The sequence below is a fragment of the Protopterus annectens genome, chromosome 9.part0, assembly GCF_019279795.1.
Source record: "Protopterus annectens isolate FY-2018-M chromosome 9.part0, PAN1.0, whole genome shotgun sequence".
NCBI lineage: Eukaryota > Metazoa > Chordata > Ceratodontiformes > Protopteridae > Protopterus > Protopterus annectens.
In genome coordinates this window covers 1299103185-1299120826 of record NC_056743.1, presented here as the reverse complement: position 1 = coordinate 1299120826, position 17642 = coordinate 1299103185, and the positions used below count along the sequence as shown (strand labels likewise).

At 39.0% G+C, this 17642-nt stretch overlaps 1 protein-coding gene across 12 annotated transcripts in view; it reads right to left on the bottom strand.

Annotated features, from left to right (window-relative positions):
* The window catches only part of CAMK2B (calcium/calmodulin dependent protein kinase II beta), a 3372251-nt gene that overhangs the window by 1454373 nt on the left and 1900236 nt on the right, over window positions 1-17642 (bottom strand). For 9 of the 12 annotated variants that reach the window (XM_044084245.1, XM_044084244.1, XM_044084249.1 and 6 more), the window contains exon 13: window positions 13265-13351. The exons of the other annotated variants lie outside the window; for them this stretch is intronic. In XM_044084245.1, coding sequence (XP_043940180.1) covers window positions 13265-13351 — 87 coding nt within the window. The remainder of the gene's footprint in view (window positions 1-13264; window positions 13352-17642) is intronic. 12 annotated transcript variants of the gene reach the window in all.

The window sequence follows — 17642 nt, the reverse complement described above, 5'->3', positions numbered from 1 at the left end:
TATAATTTTTTGGGGGTGCGGGGGTTGCTTTGTGAGCCTCCATTCATTAGTACTAACTTGGAATGAGAAGAATATGAACAGATACTGCCACTTCATATGCAAAGTTTTGTGCTGACCACGTTATTTTTGTGGGACTGAATGTAAAACATATGCAATGTCAATATATTCAGCAAACAAATTATAGTTTGGATGCTACTGTAGCATTTGTGGTTAATGTGAACAGCTGGGGTGAACTTTTTTTTCTTCTATAGCTCAAAAGTTGTCATTAAGCAACTTTCTGGGCAGAAGGTTGTCTCTGATCTGATAATAGGTACTCTCCTTTTTTCTGACAAAGTCTGTTACCTTTTTATTGAAAGGAAACATAGGTGCTTGTAAATGTGATAAAGTAAAATTGTGTTCTGCTACTTCAATCTCCAAATTAAAAATTAGATTTCATCAGATCATAAACACAGTTAGCGTGGTCTCCTAACATAAAACTGCTAACAAGAGATGTGGAAAATTTCAAGCAATCACAGTACATCCTAGCTAGTTAAGAATATTCAGCACTGTGTGAAACAGCAAAGTAAAACCACAAAATATAAATTTCAAGTATTATCATACTGATTTTGCACTACATAGTTGTTAAAACTGTTGTCAGGAGCCCTTTATTACAAATACATTAATATCTAAATATTTTATAATGGTTAATAAAATTAAAAATATAGATTAATGACCAGCAATGATGTTTATCTTAGCACTCAAGTCTAAGAACACTTCTTATATATTTAAATGCTCTTTTAGGCCACATGACTCCCCTGCATTTAGATGGCCCTGTATTAATTCCTTTTCTTCTGACAAACTGTTGAAATTTCTAACTCTGATGACAAGCCACATATTTTTTTGCCAATCACAAAAAAACTAGAGTGCTTAAAAGGAACACACCCAGTTATGTTTAAATAGACTACTGAGCAAACTCTAAGCACTGCTACCTTTCAAAGATAGCCTTATGCCACAGTCAGGGCTATGAAAGGTAGGCTAACAGTCACCCATCTGTGAGTAGCAGTAAAATAATGTAAAGTTGTTTGACTTTTGTGGGTCCTCATCTTCCTGCAAGGGGGCTTTGTCTTTCTTTGGGGGCGGGGTCTTGCCTGGCTTGTACGGTAAAATATGGGCTGGATGGTACTTACAGTCCGTCTTCTGCACTGGTTAAGGACTGCGTTTTGCTTCTAATTTACCTTTACTGCTGTTATTAACATATGTACACTATTTATATTTATTCCAATACAAGCAGCACTTAACAGTCTGAGTGTTCTTTAATACAAACATTCTTAAACTTCTAAACTGATATCATTCTTTACCATTTGAATACCTCTAAATACTCTTACTGTATACATTCTTAACCTCTAAATTAGTAGCATTCCTAATAATTTTAATAGCATCTACTGATTTGTTTTTTCTCCTTACTGCTGACTATCAGCTGCCACAGGATCCTCTCTTCATTCACCAGTCTACTGGACCCACCTTGGCCTCCCTTGGGCTAAACCTGACCTACATCTGGGGCTGTCAAGGAGATCAATAATGCTGGTTCAATGTCATACTTCTACTGGGGTGTATGGCCTAAGCTTCCATTCTCACTGTAGCCTTGTGAGCTCTTCGACTGCTGCTCTTGGGAGTTGCTTCTGCACATGGGCAACATCCTGACTAAGCATATACAGTGCTGAGCTTACTCTACTTATTGCAGTGAGCCAAAGCTACCTCCGTTCCCCCAGGATGAGCAAGCCAACATTAGTCACTCACTCTCTTCCTCCCCTGGAGGCCCCATATAGTGCCCATAATGCTAACAGAACATGGATTGTCAGGGACAGAGTAAGGGCTTTATCCCTCTGCATCACAGGGCTACTTGCATCTATTAGTACTTCTTGGCACACATATTCTTAAGCTTCTAAACAAGCAAGAGTCTTATCAATACTAAATATTTTAGCACAAGAACTTTCTATATAACATCATTTAGTAAAATCTGTGAAATATTCTTACTATAGAAATTATTAAACTTTTAAGCAAACAGCATTCCCAACACCTTTGGCAAACATCTTTGCTTATCAAAAAACTTTAGTAAGGTCTTGTACGATTTTTAATCCAAACTTTCTTAAACAGCTAAACAGACAATTTTTTTTATCAGTGTATTTTTTGCCACCCTGCTGCCAACAAACCATCATCTCTCCATGCTCTATTGGCTCATTTGCTCCTCTTGAAACAAGAGCTAGTCTCAGCCCATTCCTTCCCCGTGAGTTGACAGCCAACTCCATAACCATCATCCTGCCAGCCATTAGGGCATTTATTGATGTGGTCCAACCTCACCCTCTGGGATCACCTGTGCTCCACCAAAAAGGGACCTCCTTATGTCCATAACACAAAGGTGTGCCCACTCCTTGCCACACATATGCAAGGGTTACCACACTGTCCTGGTCAGACCCACCCAAGTCCCTTTCCCCCAAGACCTCTTCTCAGGGCAGTGGCTAATGCCATTCCTCTGGAGTGCCACAGTGGGTGCAGCCATCAGAACCATCTCTCCCAGTTGAGCATGCCAACATAGCTTAGCATCTCACTCCCACCACCCCAAGTTCTACCAGCCTAATGAGCCAATAACTGAACTCGAGTCATCTGGGATGCTGTCATGGCTTTATTCCTCTGTGTCACAGAGTCAGGGAAAACAGCCAGTTTTAATGATATGAACTGTAAATACTCATATTACAAAAAATATAACGAAAAAAACTTTACTAGCTCCAAATATTAATTAGTTATATGCATGTGCCAATTCACTCACCTTCCTCTCTTCTAAATAATAATGACATAAAAACATTTTTAAGAAATCACCTTATGTTATATATGTTCAGTATTCTTACCAAAGTGCAACATAAGTTTTGTGTTAAGTGAATTCAAAATGTATATCTTCCTATGGCTGACCCTCACCATATTCAGCATCAATCTTTAGTCATAAAACTATAACTGAAAAAATGCAAACATACTTTATTGTGCTTGCAAGAACAGATGCTGTGCACATTTCTAGATAACACGCATAATGATTTTTAGAATATCACTTCTAAAGCTCAAACATTTTCAGAGCTAGATTACAGACTATGATATTGTCCATTTTAACATAATGGAAAATAGCAATATTTAGGAAACAACAATTGCCTACCTGGTGCAAAAATTCAATTTAATCCTTCATATCAGTCCACTGGAAACCTCTCAGCAAGCACATAATAACCACACCCCCCAGATAACCTAGTGCACAGTTCAGGCAGACCTTTTCAGTCTGTACAGCATTCTGCACACATACACAGACAATTCTCAAATCTGTCCCTTTCTCCATTTATCCCCTTCTTGTCTAGTGACATTAACATCTCTCAACTTAACTGTCTCTTTCTGCTCCAAGTACAACTATGGGATCCAGAAAATTAGTTCTTTTATCTTACCAGTCACTTCAATCAGGACCTCAAAGTTCAATATGTGAACTTTTCCATCCCAAAATGTTTAAAGGATGGCAGAGAAAGGCAGCTTAAATTTCAAACTTATTTGCTTAATTCCTCTAGTATGTCCACAATCTGCACTCAACTCTTTAGTATAACTTCAGAATAATCATGATCAACAAATACTAGTCTCTCAACTACCTGGCTGCCACAGTTTCCACAGGACCTGCTCATTCTCATAACTTGTCAATAATTCTATCAGTATTGGTCTAGGCATTCCATATGCAGGATCAAATTCTGGCTAAAACAACCATTTTATAATAATTATCCCCAACATATCCTTTGCAAATACAGTCTATTCCAGTGTCTTGTTTTTCACATACTCCATTATTTTTTTCCTTTACTAGCAAGTATAATTCACTACAGGCTTAAATTTCATGTTCTTCTCTTGTCCTCCAATCCAACCAGACTGCTCAATCTGTTCAACTTTTACTTTCTCAGCAGTCTTGTCTAGAATGTCACACATCTGCCACTTAACAGTCTCTGTGACAGCCTGTTGCCCATGAGGAAATCCACGTCATTCAGTGTGATTATGGCCTTTCTTTTAACGTTGGCTTCAAACAGTCCAGCTACAGTGGCTATAAAAAGTGTACACTCCCCTGTTAAAATGCCAGGTTTTTGTGATATAAAAAAAAATGAGACCACAATAAATCCTTTCAAAACTTTTCCCTCCTTTAATGTGACCCATAACCTGTACAATTAAATTGAAAAACAAATCTGTTATGGGAAAAAATATAAAAATAAAAAACATGCAATAAGCTGGTTGCATGAGTGTGCACACTCAAACTAATATTTTGTTGAAGCATCTTAATTACAGCATTCAGTCTTCTTGGATAGGAGTCTATCAGCATGGCACATCTTGACTTGGCAATATTTGCCCATGCTTCCTTGCAAAGCACTCTAAATGTCAGATTGTGAGGGCATCTCTTGTGCACAGCCCTCTTCAGGTCACCCCACAGATTTTCTATTGGATTAAGGTCTGGGCTCTGGCTCGGCCATTCCAATACTTTAATTTTCTTCTGGTGAAGCCATTCTTTTGTTGATTTGGATGTATGCTTGGGGTCATTGTAATGTTGAAAGGTGAAATTCCTCTTCATCTTCAGCTTTCTAGCAGAAGCCTGAAGGTTTTGGGCCAAAAGTGACTGGTATTTGGAACTGTTCATAATTCCCTCCACCTTGACTAAAGCAGTTCCAGCTGAAGAAAAGCAGCCCCGAAGCACGATACTGCCACCACCATGTTTCACCGTGGGGATGGTGTTCTTTTGGTGATGCAAAGTGTTGTTTTTGCACCAAATGTACCTTTTAGAATTGTGGCCAAAAAGTTCAACCTTGGTCTCTTCAGACCATAACACATTTTCCCAGATGCTTTTGGGAGTCTTGATGTATTTTTTGCAAATTTTAGCCAGGCCTGGATGTTTTTCTGTGCAAGAAAAGGCTTCTGTCTTGCAACCCTACCCCATAGTCCAGATATATGGCAAATACAGGAGATTGCCGTCACATGTAGTACACAACCGGTACTTGCCAGAAATTCCTGCAGCGCGGCCTCCCTGACCAGTTTTCGTCTTGTCTTTTCATCAATTTTGGAGGGACATCCAGTTCTTTGCAACGTCACTGTTGTCCCATACTTTCTCCACTTTTTGATGACTACCTTCACTGTGTTCCATGGCATATCCAATGCTGTGGAAATTTTTTTGTACCCTTCTCCTGACTGATACATTTCAACAATGAGATCCCTTTGATGCTTTGTAAGCTCTCTGCGAACCATGGCTTTTGCTGTAGCAAGCAACTGAATAAATGTCAGGAAAATCCTACTAGGACAGCTGAACTTTATTTGGGATTAATCAGTCTCTAATTGATGGCAGGTGTGTATCCAAGAAGACTGAAAGCTGTAATTAAATCAAAAGGTGATTCAACAAATTATTAGTTTAAGGGTGTGCACACTTATGCAACCAGCTTATTGTACGGTTTTTATTTTTTTATATTTTTCCCCTAACAGATTTGTTTTTCAATTGAATTGTACAGGTTATAGGTCACATTAAAGGTGGGAAAAGTTTTGAAATGATTTACTGTGGTCTCTTTTTTATCACAAAAACCTGGCATTGTAACAGGGGTTTGTACACCTTTTATATCCACTGTATATTCTACAACTCTGTTTGGACATTTTCTAGACTATATGCAGTCGCCACCAAATTTACTCAACACTTTATTTTTGCTTCACCAAGCACAGGTCATGAAACATGGCCACCCCTCTTTGACTCTTAACTAACTTCACCTTCAATGTACCCAGATTTCAACACACACTTTTCTTCTTCTTTTAACAGTTGACAGATTACACCTTCACACTTCCATAGACTAAAATCCTCATAGAATAAACAGCTTTCCTTACATGTACAAGTTTTAACCTCTGATAAAATGGAGCAACTCAAAGGGGCATCCATTTCTGACCAGCACATGTAAACATAGACGCCTTTCTTCTTTGAAGAGTCTTAAATCTTGTGGGGGCTATACACAGAGGACCTTCCCTCAAGACACCCTAGAAAGGGGTGCCTAGAATGGCCTAGCTAAGTTCATCCTTAAAAGTGGAGAGTCTGAGACGCATTATTTTGCTCAGAAATGTGCCTGAAACTGTCATATGAAACAATATTAACACAATCAAAAGTGCAGTGGGTTACATAGCATTCTACTACAGAAGATGCGTTACAGGTCTTAGTTTCACCCCTAGAATAGGGGAGGGTCAAAAACATTTCTATTGCATGATCTAGTAGGGTAGTGTAAACTATGAAATGGTGAGTTAAACAGATGACAGATCTCAGCTCCAGTATTGGAATGGAGAGTATCTTCTAGTTTACATTGTCCAAGGGTATGGATCCTGTACCAGTCAGCATGGTAGCAATGACTTGTGATTTCTGTGATGTATGTCGGATTGAAGAGATCACACAGAATTCAGCTCTGTGGTTCTTAGACATGACCCCAGTCCACTCATTTGGGGACTGCTGAGGGCATTGACCTTCCTGAGTGCAACATGAAGTGTTATTCCAATGCATTCAAGCTACAAGACAGCAATCTTTAGCATAAGTCGTAAAGAAGGAATGATATGAACCTCTTCTCATCTGCTCCCCATGTACTCAAATAAGGCATTTCTGAGGAGTTGTAAGTGAGCCATAGGGAAAAACACAGAGAGCTTTTACAGTCTGAGGATTTTCTAAAGAATGAGACATTCAAGGGAGAGCTGTAGGGTTGTGAGGTCTCATTACTCTTATCCAGCTCTGAGATAAGACCCCTTGTCAGTCCTCTTAGCTCTATTCTCAGGACATAAGGGAGATCATCTTTTAGGCCTAACACTTTGGGAGGGGGTGATGGAATGCTCAGCTGCCAATCTGTATGTCTAGTGTGTAGCAAGACACCAATGTTCAGTGCAGTGATGAAGGGGCTGGGCTATGGCATCAGTGCATATTACCTAGGGGTACATGCTACTCTACCCAAGAGGACAGGTCCTACAAAATGGCAAGTGCTTAATGTCAAAGGCCTGTCCTCTGTGCCCTGCTGCAGGAGACTCTGGTAGACCCTTCTCAATGTCAACTATCAAACCCTGCTGGACCAGGTGACAGACCTAGAGAAAAGGTTCCTGTTCTGATAGCAACCTGCAAGTACTGGCTAGTACCTGAAAGGATTGCTCTCCAGGTACAAGATGGCTGCAAAAGCAGTGCTCAGTACCTGGACTGCAACCTCAGTGTCAGGACTGTTAGTAGGTCTACTAGTTCACACATTATCTACATGGGCAAAGATAAGCATGAGCTAGACCTATAGACCTATTACTACATGAAGGAAGCTAGTCACATGAAGAACCAGTAAGGCCATCTCAGAGATGGACTTACTTCAAAGTCAGCATGATCAGCATCTGTCCTCCATGTCTTTTAGCTTCCTATTATTATCAAGCAGCGGCATGGAATCATAAAAGGACCTCACTGTTGAACTCTTCCATGAACTTACAAAATAAAGGACAAGTCAGAAAATATTCCTTCTTGTACTGTCAGGTGACAGGATCAAGGTCCTGCAGATTTTATAGTCTATGCTGTCTTCACCATCATAACTGATTTGATAAATGAGAATTATGATTCTGCTATACAGAAAGGTGAACTAAATGTTCCACTACAAAAATGTGTAATAGTCTGTAACTATATATTGCTTTCACAGCCATGTTACCTCCTCTGTCAGAAATACTTAAAATTCATACATTTACAGCTATTAAAACATCTCACTGATCAATGGATTCTTACTACTTCTCAGCATGGATTCTTCCAATGCCACAATAATGACATTATCCTTCTATCCTTTCCTCACTTACTCTGGAACAAGGAAATGTGCTGGTGCTCTCTTCCTTGATCTGCCAAAACTATCCAACACTGTAAATTGCTTTCCCTTTATTAGACTGCTAAAGTAAAGCCATTCTGGCTCAAGGATTACTATCCATTCATGCTAGAATATGTTAGAAAACTAAAAAAATGAAATCTCCTCACTAAATATATGTTATCTACCACAAATTATGCTGTCCAAGCTGGTAGAAACTTACCACTGTCCACGAGAATGGTATGAGGCATAATATTCCACATTCCACTGTCACAAGCAGTAAGGATTGCTGTGACATACTTTGTGATGTTCTTTTAGGAGACAATACTGGAGAAACTGGAGTAGACAGTGCTTCTGACACTTGATCTTCCTTCTCATTCTTCAAGATGAGTTCTTCTTTTAGAGATGGAGGAACTTGGAAGAAGAAGACAGACCCTGGGGAATAGGTACAGACCCTCAGCAATGGGAAATGCCTGCTTCCTCTTCTTCAGTCAGCTCTTGAGAAGCCTGCATGAACAGAACAATGTTTCTAGAAGAAGAATCCACGATGGCCTGCTAAGGAAACTCTTGGTCATTCCATCTTTGAAAATATGTAGCAGATGCTGCTGCCTTGACAAATGGATCAACACAGTCAAAATCATAGTGGACTACATGCACCTCCACTGTAGAAGCAGGTATCAAAGGTTAAATCCTACTTTTCTTGACTCCAGTATCAGGAAAGTCTGCAAGCTTTTTCCAACACTTGATGTTGATGTAAGGTCAGCAATTAAGACGGATGAGGCAAATGGTTGTGAGCTCAGTGGCCTAAAGTGGCAAAAAAGTAAACCCTCTTTCCAACGCTGTGTACAGGTTGGACATTCTACCCAATGGCAAGGATGATAAAAGATTTCCTCTGCAACCTATGCCGGACAACAGATATCACATATAAATCAGCCTCAGAATGCTCACTTAATTTTATCCTGTGCCAGGGGGATGTAGAATGTATCCTCCTTTTTGGCAGTAGGAGGAGCAGAATACATGCATGTCCAGGCGGCCAGATAATTAAGGACTAGTTCTGGAGGGTCAATGATACATGGTTTTACCTCCTTCTTGCCCAGTTGGCAATTAAGCCTTTTCTGGGAAGAAAGTGCAGAAGCTGCAGATCAGGCAACGGAGGAATTCATAAGCTTTACAGGTTTCTTCTTATGGGATGGGTAATCAAGGGGGAAATGGACAGACATCAGTGTTTTGAATATCACTTTGTCATGTGGATTCTGACAGGCAATGCAACACTCTTTTACCTGTTCTACCTTCCTCCAAGCTCTCAATGTGAGATGCTGCATGTGAGCAACAGAAAGAGTGGGTGTTACATGTTTGGTAAACAGCACTGGGGGTTCCTGCCACCAGAGAAACCAATGAGGATCAAGAGGCATGCACATTTCTCTAGCCAAACACTTTTCCACCCAAATTTTCAAATCCCAAAAGATGCTGAACCAAGCACAGGCATACGACTTTGTAGATGCTCCATGGTCCTGCTGGACATGGGCATTGGGACTAAGTCTTTCCAATCCTGGTTGATGAGCCTATTCTGTCCTGGAATGACTGAGGGAAGTAGTTTTCTTGGCTGACATTCAACCATAAATTCCTAACAGGACTCCGGAATGTATACCATATGAGGCTGTTCTGGATATCCAAGTATGACTAGGACTAGTGCAGTCCTGAGCTCATCCTGAAAGGTGTAAGATAAGGAGGCACCTCTGTGGTCCACCCCCAGCCCACTCAATGCTGTCTGCCAAAAAAAGGTGTAAACATGATCTCTTGTTAGTCAAGGAAACGGCATTGCACGTGACAGTGCACAGAGGTCAGATTTTCAGTGCTCTTGACAGGAGAAGGCCTCATCTAATGGCCACCTTACCTCATAACTTCTTACTTTTGCATGGCTTATCGCAGGGAAACCTTTCAGTCCCTATGCTAGAAAACTTCCAATGTCATCATCAACTTGGCAGTGAGAGAGGCCTGAAGATGATTTCTAGATGACCTGTAAGTGGTACAAATTTAACTTCTGGCATTTCTGGTAGCTGAGATTGTGATGCAGCCAACAGTACAGGCAGTGTTAGTGTGTACCCTTACTGGGGATCTCATGAACAATGGAATACCTGCAATATTACTCTGATGAGCGTTAGACACACATGGCCCAGCCTGACAACCAGAAATCACAAGAATTTTGGAGACATGCACATTTCAGAAGATGAAACCTCAACACAGATCCACTACTGAGAGCCCCCAATATCTGTGTGAGCAAACTTATACTATGAATTCAGATTTGCAGTACACTACCTAAATCACTAAAAAGACTGAAAGTGGACAATATATCTTTGATCCCAAAGGTCACTAAACACCAAGAATATAAATCAAGATCTACTTCTTTAAAGCCCTGCTTTTCATCTGTACAGCTTCTACTTCTGGGGAACTCTATGACTCTACGTCAGATATGTTTGATACTTTTCTCTTTTATTATTCCAACTACCATGAATGCCATTCTCAAGCATGTTTTTTTTCCAAATCTACCTCTCTCTTTTCTTTCATGTTTTCCTGCCATTACCTGCTTCCTAACAACTCACAGCAATAAAACAAAAGTCAAGTTTGTAACGGTCATTAAAAGATAGAAAGAAAAGGAGTGTTGGTCAGACAGACAGCCCTCGGTAATATATTAGGAGGGAAACACCATCATTCTGGATATTAATTATAAAAAAATAAACTAGACAGTCCACAACATATTAACATTACTCAGGTGTGCCGTGTGGTAACCTGTATATCATCTTGGCCTTTAACCACCTGCCTCACACTGAACGTGAGCAATAGTCAACCTTTTTAAAAATTCCAAACCTGTACCTTACTGTCACTCCCACTGCTCTTTACTCAACACTGACTTTACAATGCTTATGATCATTTGGACAAACATGCTAAATAATGTTCTTCCTGTAGTAATACTGATCAGGCTGGATCTTACATACCCTGTGACAATATTAGAGGACTGCTACAATAAATTAATGTGCCAAATGCTCTCACCTCTTTTTTTAGCCAAAATGTTGAAAAGTCCCCTCCTTTCTTAGTGTTATTTCTTTTTTTGTGCTATATAGATCCGGTTCAATAAAAATATGCATGCATTCATTGCTTTGTAATATCTATCATGGGACTGCGGTATCTATAAAAAATAAAAACTGATCTTCACGTATTTCATAAAGCCACCTTTCCAACAAATATATCAAAGCCTTCTATCTGTCCTCTTTTTAACTTATACAGTGTAACAGTAATCCCCATTTTTCAATATAAATAACATTTGAAAAAGCTAAGACAAAATTATAGCAGACTAATGGATTGCTTAGCTATCTTGTCCAAACTTGAAAGTCTTAACATTTACATTCATCTTATGAGTCGTTCATTAACCTAGAAAATTAACTAATGAAAAGGGCAATACCCTCACATGCCATAAACTGAGCAAGTTCAAACCTGTGCCTGATAAAATAGTAGTTTTGAAATATGTTTAGAGAAAACAAACCAAGTAGGACTTAGAATAAATATTTCCATCATATCTTTCAAGTCAGAAAACATGTTTCAATGGTAACAGATTTGGAATTAACTTCTAAGTATACATTATCAAAAACAGAGGGAAAGAAAAAGAATGAACTCTGAATAATTCATAAAATGCAGTCAACATACTCCTAACAAAAGGACAAGTTAAGTCATGCAATAAGAAAGGAATGTGAGGAAAAGTCCACCACTATCCTTTTCATGATAGTAGGCTGTGTTGATTGACAATACCAGAAAACATCACCAAGGCAGCCCCTGACAAAAACTGCTTTGGATTTTGCAGTGGGAATCCCATCAGATATCTGAATGCATCAAAGTAGAGGCAAACTTTTTTTTTTAAAAATGCATGGTGATTGGGTAAGAAAAAATGTCTAGGCTTTTTCAAGAAGACCATGTGATAAGAACAGACACATCTAGGAATTTCCTGTTACTACTTTTTCTCACATGTATGGCACTATTAAAGCAGAAAGGAGATCATCCTTAAAGTTATAACTTGCAGGACCTGTCAAATAAAGAAACAATGCTGGTCCATTACAAAGAGTGCACCACATCAGTGGCTGTGATTCATAGTGATGCAGCTTTCTCCATTTGGTTTTGAATTTGAATAAGACTTACAGTGTGTGAAATCTGTACTAACCCAGTGATTATGATCAGGAGGTTTCAAAACCAGATGCAACATATGGAGTCTATCTTATGTTAGGAACTACATGTGAATATAGCAAACAGTATTCAGTTTAATCTCTTCTGATACATCTACACCATCATTACTGTCTGGTTCTGTAATTGTTTCCTGTAAAGAGATTTGCTGACATTACTTGCACTCTCTACCATAATTTCAGTACATTTTAATCAAACATGAAAGGCAGTGAAAGGTGTTTGTCAACGCACTTACAGCATTTTTTTCCTCAGAGAATATATAAGAATCTCACTCGTGACATATTATTAATTCTGGTTTGGCAAAAACAGACGTGTGAGCCTCCAGGAATTTAGTCAGCTCTCACTTTCAATTAAAAAGCCGCTGAAATGCCAGTTTTAATGAAACTCATCTAGGCGCACAACTGTGAAAAATGAAATGATACCATTGCTATTATAACAGGTAGACCATTACATATTTTTACCATACAGATGAACACAATGCAACCCAAACCTAGTGTGTAGAGGTGTGACTAATTTGGCACACTAGTAACTCAGAATACTGATTTCAAGAACAGACTATTTTAAAAAAAAAATTCTATGAAAAAATGTGTGGTGTTGTATGGTTGTGTGTGTATATGTATTTTAGCAAAAGTAAATTAGCATTCTTTGGTCAAATGTTACCTAACACTGATTACTATTACCTTAACCTTATAAATTGTTTGCCATATTGTAGGCAGTACCATCAAACTGCTGCCCCAACTCATGCAGTTATAAGAAACATCATAAGCCAGAATACAAGCTCACATGCAGACATGCAATTGTTAAAAGACATTAAAAAAGACAATGTAAAGGAAAGTAAGTGCATGATGTGTGTGTGTGTGTGTGGTTGTGTAAGCATACAAGACTGTCACTGTACAAAAACGTTTAGACGTCTGCAACAGAAATACGGAGCGCATGTCAGGATAGACAAGGTAATAAAAGTATCAGCTGAAAGGATGTACTATAAATTCCTCCCACCCCTAAGAAAGTACGCAGATACCCTACATAGAAGACAAAGGACAGAAATCAACTATACTAACAGGCAGAACATTTAAGCATGACAAAACGATTAGACATGGTGCATTGTACAGCTGTAAATCACGAGGCAGCATGCGTTTGGGGAAGCGAGCCCACAACAGTAGGGTCTCCTCCGAAACATCTACCTTGTTCAACCAGCCCAACAGTGGTACCAGCAGCAGCGGCTGCAGCAGCTGCGGTGATTGTGGCAGGAGCGGTCGTCTGTCTGCCCACTATCCGCAGGAAATTAGGAAAGAAAGAAAGGAAGAAAGAGAAGTATAAGCAAGAAAAATAGGGAAGAAGAAAGGCATTAAAGTGGAAACTACAGAAGAAAAGAGGAGACATTAATTTTTTTTCAAGTTTCAGTGCTCAGTCTTGCACTTTAATTACACTGACACTCACATGTACCAAGCTATTCTTATTAGACTCAAAACCATCAACTATTGTCACACATTACATGTGTTCATGAGTTAAGAGAAACTCAGCTTTATAGTTTCCGTCAAAGTCCACTGGAGTATTTTTTTTTTCCATGATCAGCAGTTTTTACATCAGAACGTACAGTACTTTGCAAAGACCTACCTGTTCAATGTCAAGTTACGCTTACCTGCATTACAACTTTCCAAATACTGAACAAACACATGTAACATCAAATTCAAGCTAAAACTATTCACAGCTATTCACTCACATCAAGATGAATGAAGGCTGTAATACCTCCTAAACCAGGGGTCTGCAATGTTCACTATCAAGAGAGCCATTTTTGGTCCCTCTCCCACCAAATAAAAATTCATCGGAAGCCACAAAACCTATCTGACCCCTAAAATGAAGATAACACAGTGTATAAAGTTTTATATACAGTTATACTAAATCTAAAAGAACTAAGTTTATAAGAGCTATAATTAAAATCCATCCCTATTTTTGTTCTTTTGTTGGGATTGCTCAATCTCTCTCAGGAGTGTGTGTGTGTGTGTGTGTGTGTGTGTGTGCGTGTGTGTGTGTGTGTGTGTGTGTCATATCTCTCGACCTCTTAGAACAAATCATCTGGGCAAAGCCAAAAACAATGGGTCACAAGGGCCCAAAAATCGGGAAACTTTTTAAATATTGCTCTTACAAACTTAGAAAGTGGATAGAACAACAGATTTTGCATTAGCGTGAATTTTCTGAAGGGCATGAAGTCTAAAATTCAAATGTCTATTTTTTCTGACTTCAGCCCTCAATGATTTGCCACAAAAAACACAATTTTGTGGAAAATGCATGTTAATAGAAACCATGTTATTGTAGCAAGTTTATAAGAGCAATATTTAAACTCCGTCCCTGTTTTTGTTCCTTTGTTCCCCTTTATTTGTGGCTCTGTCCAGATTTCTTGTGGTAAGACTGAGAGGTATGGAAACCTTTCAGGAGATGCTGGTGTTGCCAGGGGATCGTTCAATTGCTCTCAGTGTGTGTGGAATGCATTGCAACAGAAACCGTGTTATTCTAGCAAGTTTATAAGAGTAATATTTAAAGTCCGTCACTCAATCACTCTGTGTGTGTGTGTGTGTGTGTGTGTGTGTGTGTGTGTGTGTGTGTGTGTGTGTGTGTGTGTGTGTGTGTATGTGTGTGTGCTGTGAGGTAGAGTGGCCATTATTTTTCAGAGCTATAGGGGAGCCACTGCAGAGGGGTGGAAGAGCCACATGCGGCTCCAGAGCCGCAGGTTGCAGACCCCTGTCCGAAACAAAGAAGCTGCCTAGTGGGTGAATATTAAAAATAATGAATCATTCATACTGCACCCTGTTCTACGGCACAAGCAGAAGTACTTGATGCTTCACAGTGTTAAGCATACTCTAGATCAACAATATCTGCACCAGCATATCTTTCGTAACACCTCCTATGGGGGATTGTGTACTCTTTAACCTTGCCTAGTTTTTAAGGGGCTGGGGTTAAAGGGGTGCCAGACATCCTCACAAACGGTATTATGGAAGCTATGACATACAGAAACAATAAATTACCATTAAATTCTGTTTTAAGCAAACACACAGTAATACAATTAAAGTACCCCTTCGACTGCATAACTTTGTAAGGGACAGTAAACTAAACTGTAGTCACTCAGAATTTCATTGACTGACAGCCAAAATAGCAAGCCAATTAGTAAGCAACAATTATGCTATTAGTGTAGTTATTTTCTTTATGCTAAGTTTGTGGCAACAACTGCTATTCTGGGAAACTAAGACTGCATGTCTATGAATGTGCTTTTTTAAATCTGGTCTTCTGGTTCCCAATTACTTTTTTAAGCATTGCAAAAACAATGTCACATAAGCACCATGGAACAGACTGAAGTAAAATAAATTAAACTGGGATACTCATGCGGTTCATACACTTAAGGCAGTTGGACTCTGCTGTCAGGACTAAGGGATAAGTGATCATATCAGCTAATCTCAAAACAAAGAAGTACCCTCAGGTATCAGGAAGAGTAAGAGGAGCAATGAACATTTCTCTGCAATAACTGGCTACCACTTGGTACAGACTAACCCTTGGCCAGCATGCCGCTTGTTATTCACAATGCAGTACAGATCAACAAAAGGAATGCTAATGAGTCTGCTTATCTACTATGCCAAAGTATTTTTATCACAAAGCAGCATTTCTGAACTATAAAAACATTCCAGCTGAAAGGATTTCTGAACTATAAAATCATTCCATTGCTGCCAAAGATTTAGAATGTCACTGTGTCAAAAGATTCAGGGTAAGGACAACCTGAATTATACAAGTAAGACTGGAAAACACTTATCAGAGATACTAAAACAGGACCATTTTTCAAGCTTCTGGAAATATTACTTTAGTTCCAAATAAATACTCAATAATCCAGATTTAAAAAAAGTAACCCTACCACTTGATACGTTTATTGTTAAATCTTGCATGTACTGCCAAAACCTACAATTAAATCACGCAAATAAATTCAACTCTGAAATTCTTGACAGGGGTGTAGCCAGGAATTTTCAAATTTTACACACTGCAGCATGTTGCTCCCCTCCTCATAAAAGGTGTAGGTAGGTCATGCAACAGCAGCATGGCAAAGAGACACATTCCACCCCTTTGTGCTACCCCCAACAGTAAAAGGTAAAACTCATGTAGTGAGTGGTCTTACAGTACAATCTCCTGATAATATTGTATTTTGGTTGATTTACATTAACTCCTCAACTCCTTGCTCAGTTCATTCCGACTGGAATTTTACTTTTCATTGAGAAAGGGAGCAATCACTAGTGTAACAACACCTAAATCCATCTTAAAAATAAACTGAGGTGATGTAACAAGTGAAAAAATAGGATAAAACAATCAATAAAATAGCCCTCACCTACTCCAAACTAAATTCAAAATACCTGGTGTGCAGAGGAATAGCATCAATACGAAAAATTAAAAATACACACACACACACACACACTGCATGGTTAATTTCAGGAGGAACATCAATCATCTATGGCATGTTTTTAAGTTGTTAGTAGAAACCACAGCACCCAGATAAAACCCACACAGTCAAGAACTCAATCAAGGAACCAAGTGCTATGGCATAGCAACACCACTCACTGCACAACTGAGCCACTGATTGGTTGCTTTCACATAAATCCTGCCAAAACTGCTAAAGACAGACATTTACTGCACACAACGCTGAAGGATATAAAGTCTGAAACTCAAATGCCTGTCAATATTTAGAGACAACATTATACCACAAAACCACAAATTTTACAAGAAACAGACTAAAATATGAAGCAAAATCATGGACAGTCCACAACATCAGAAACGGATGGGAGTTCAGAATAACATGGTGTTAAGATGCATTCAAACAGTCACAGTAATACTAATTACAACCTGCTTTTTACAAATATACACATTAATCCTAGAAAGACACAATTTATTGACTATCAACTCAGCAAATGACAGCAGGTCACTTTTATCCACAGTCCCCTCCCCCCCAATGAGCAGTTACAGCCACTTTGTTGATGGTATACGCTTCAGAAGTCTGCTCATCAAAAAATAATGCCTATATTAATGTATTTTTGTTACACACAAACAGAGGATGCAATTTGTTTTCCAGCATGCTTCACCAAAGCAGACATCAGTCCTGCAAAGCCAGATTTACAACAGCCAACAGAAGGCCCAGCCATTGCATCCACAGGCAGCCCTCATATCCATTGTGAACCCAATGTATCTGGTTTGACCCTGCCAAGGTTAACAAAAATGGTTACATTAATGTACTTTTATTTCACATGAACAGCAGTCACAGACTGTATTCCATTTTGCTTCACTCAAACAGAAATTAGTCCTCCAAAACCAAAAGGTACAACGGCAAACAGCAGGGAGAATCATTTTATCCACAGATAGTCCTTATATCCATTGAATACCCAAATAATCTACTTTGAACCTGTTAGTATAGAAAGTGGTTATATTAATTTTGTTTCATAGCCCCAATTTCTTGTCATTCAGAAAATGCATAACGTAAACCACTGAGGTAATGAAATTCTCAGTGGTCCACATTTGCATTTTTGAATGAGAGAC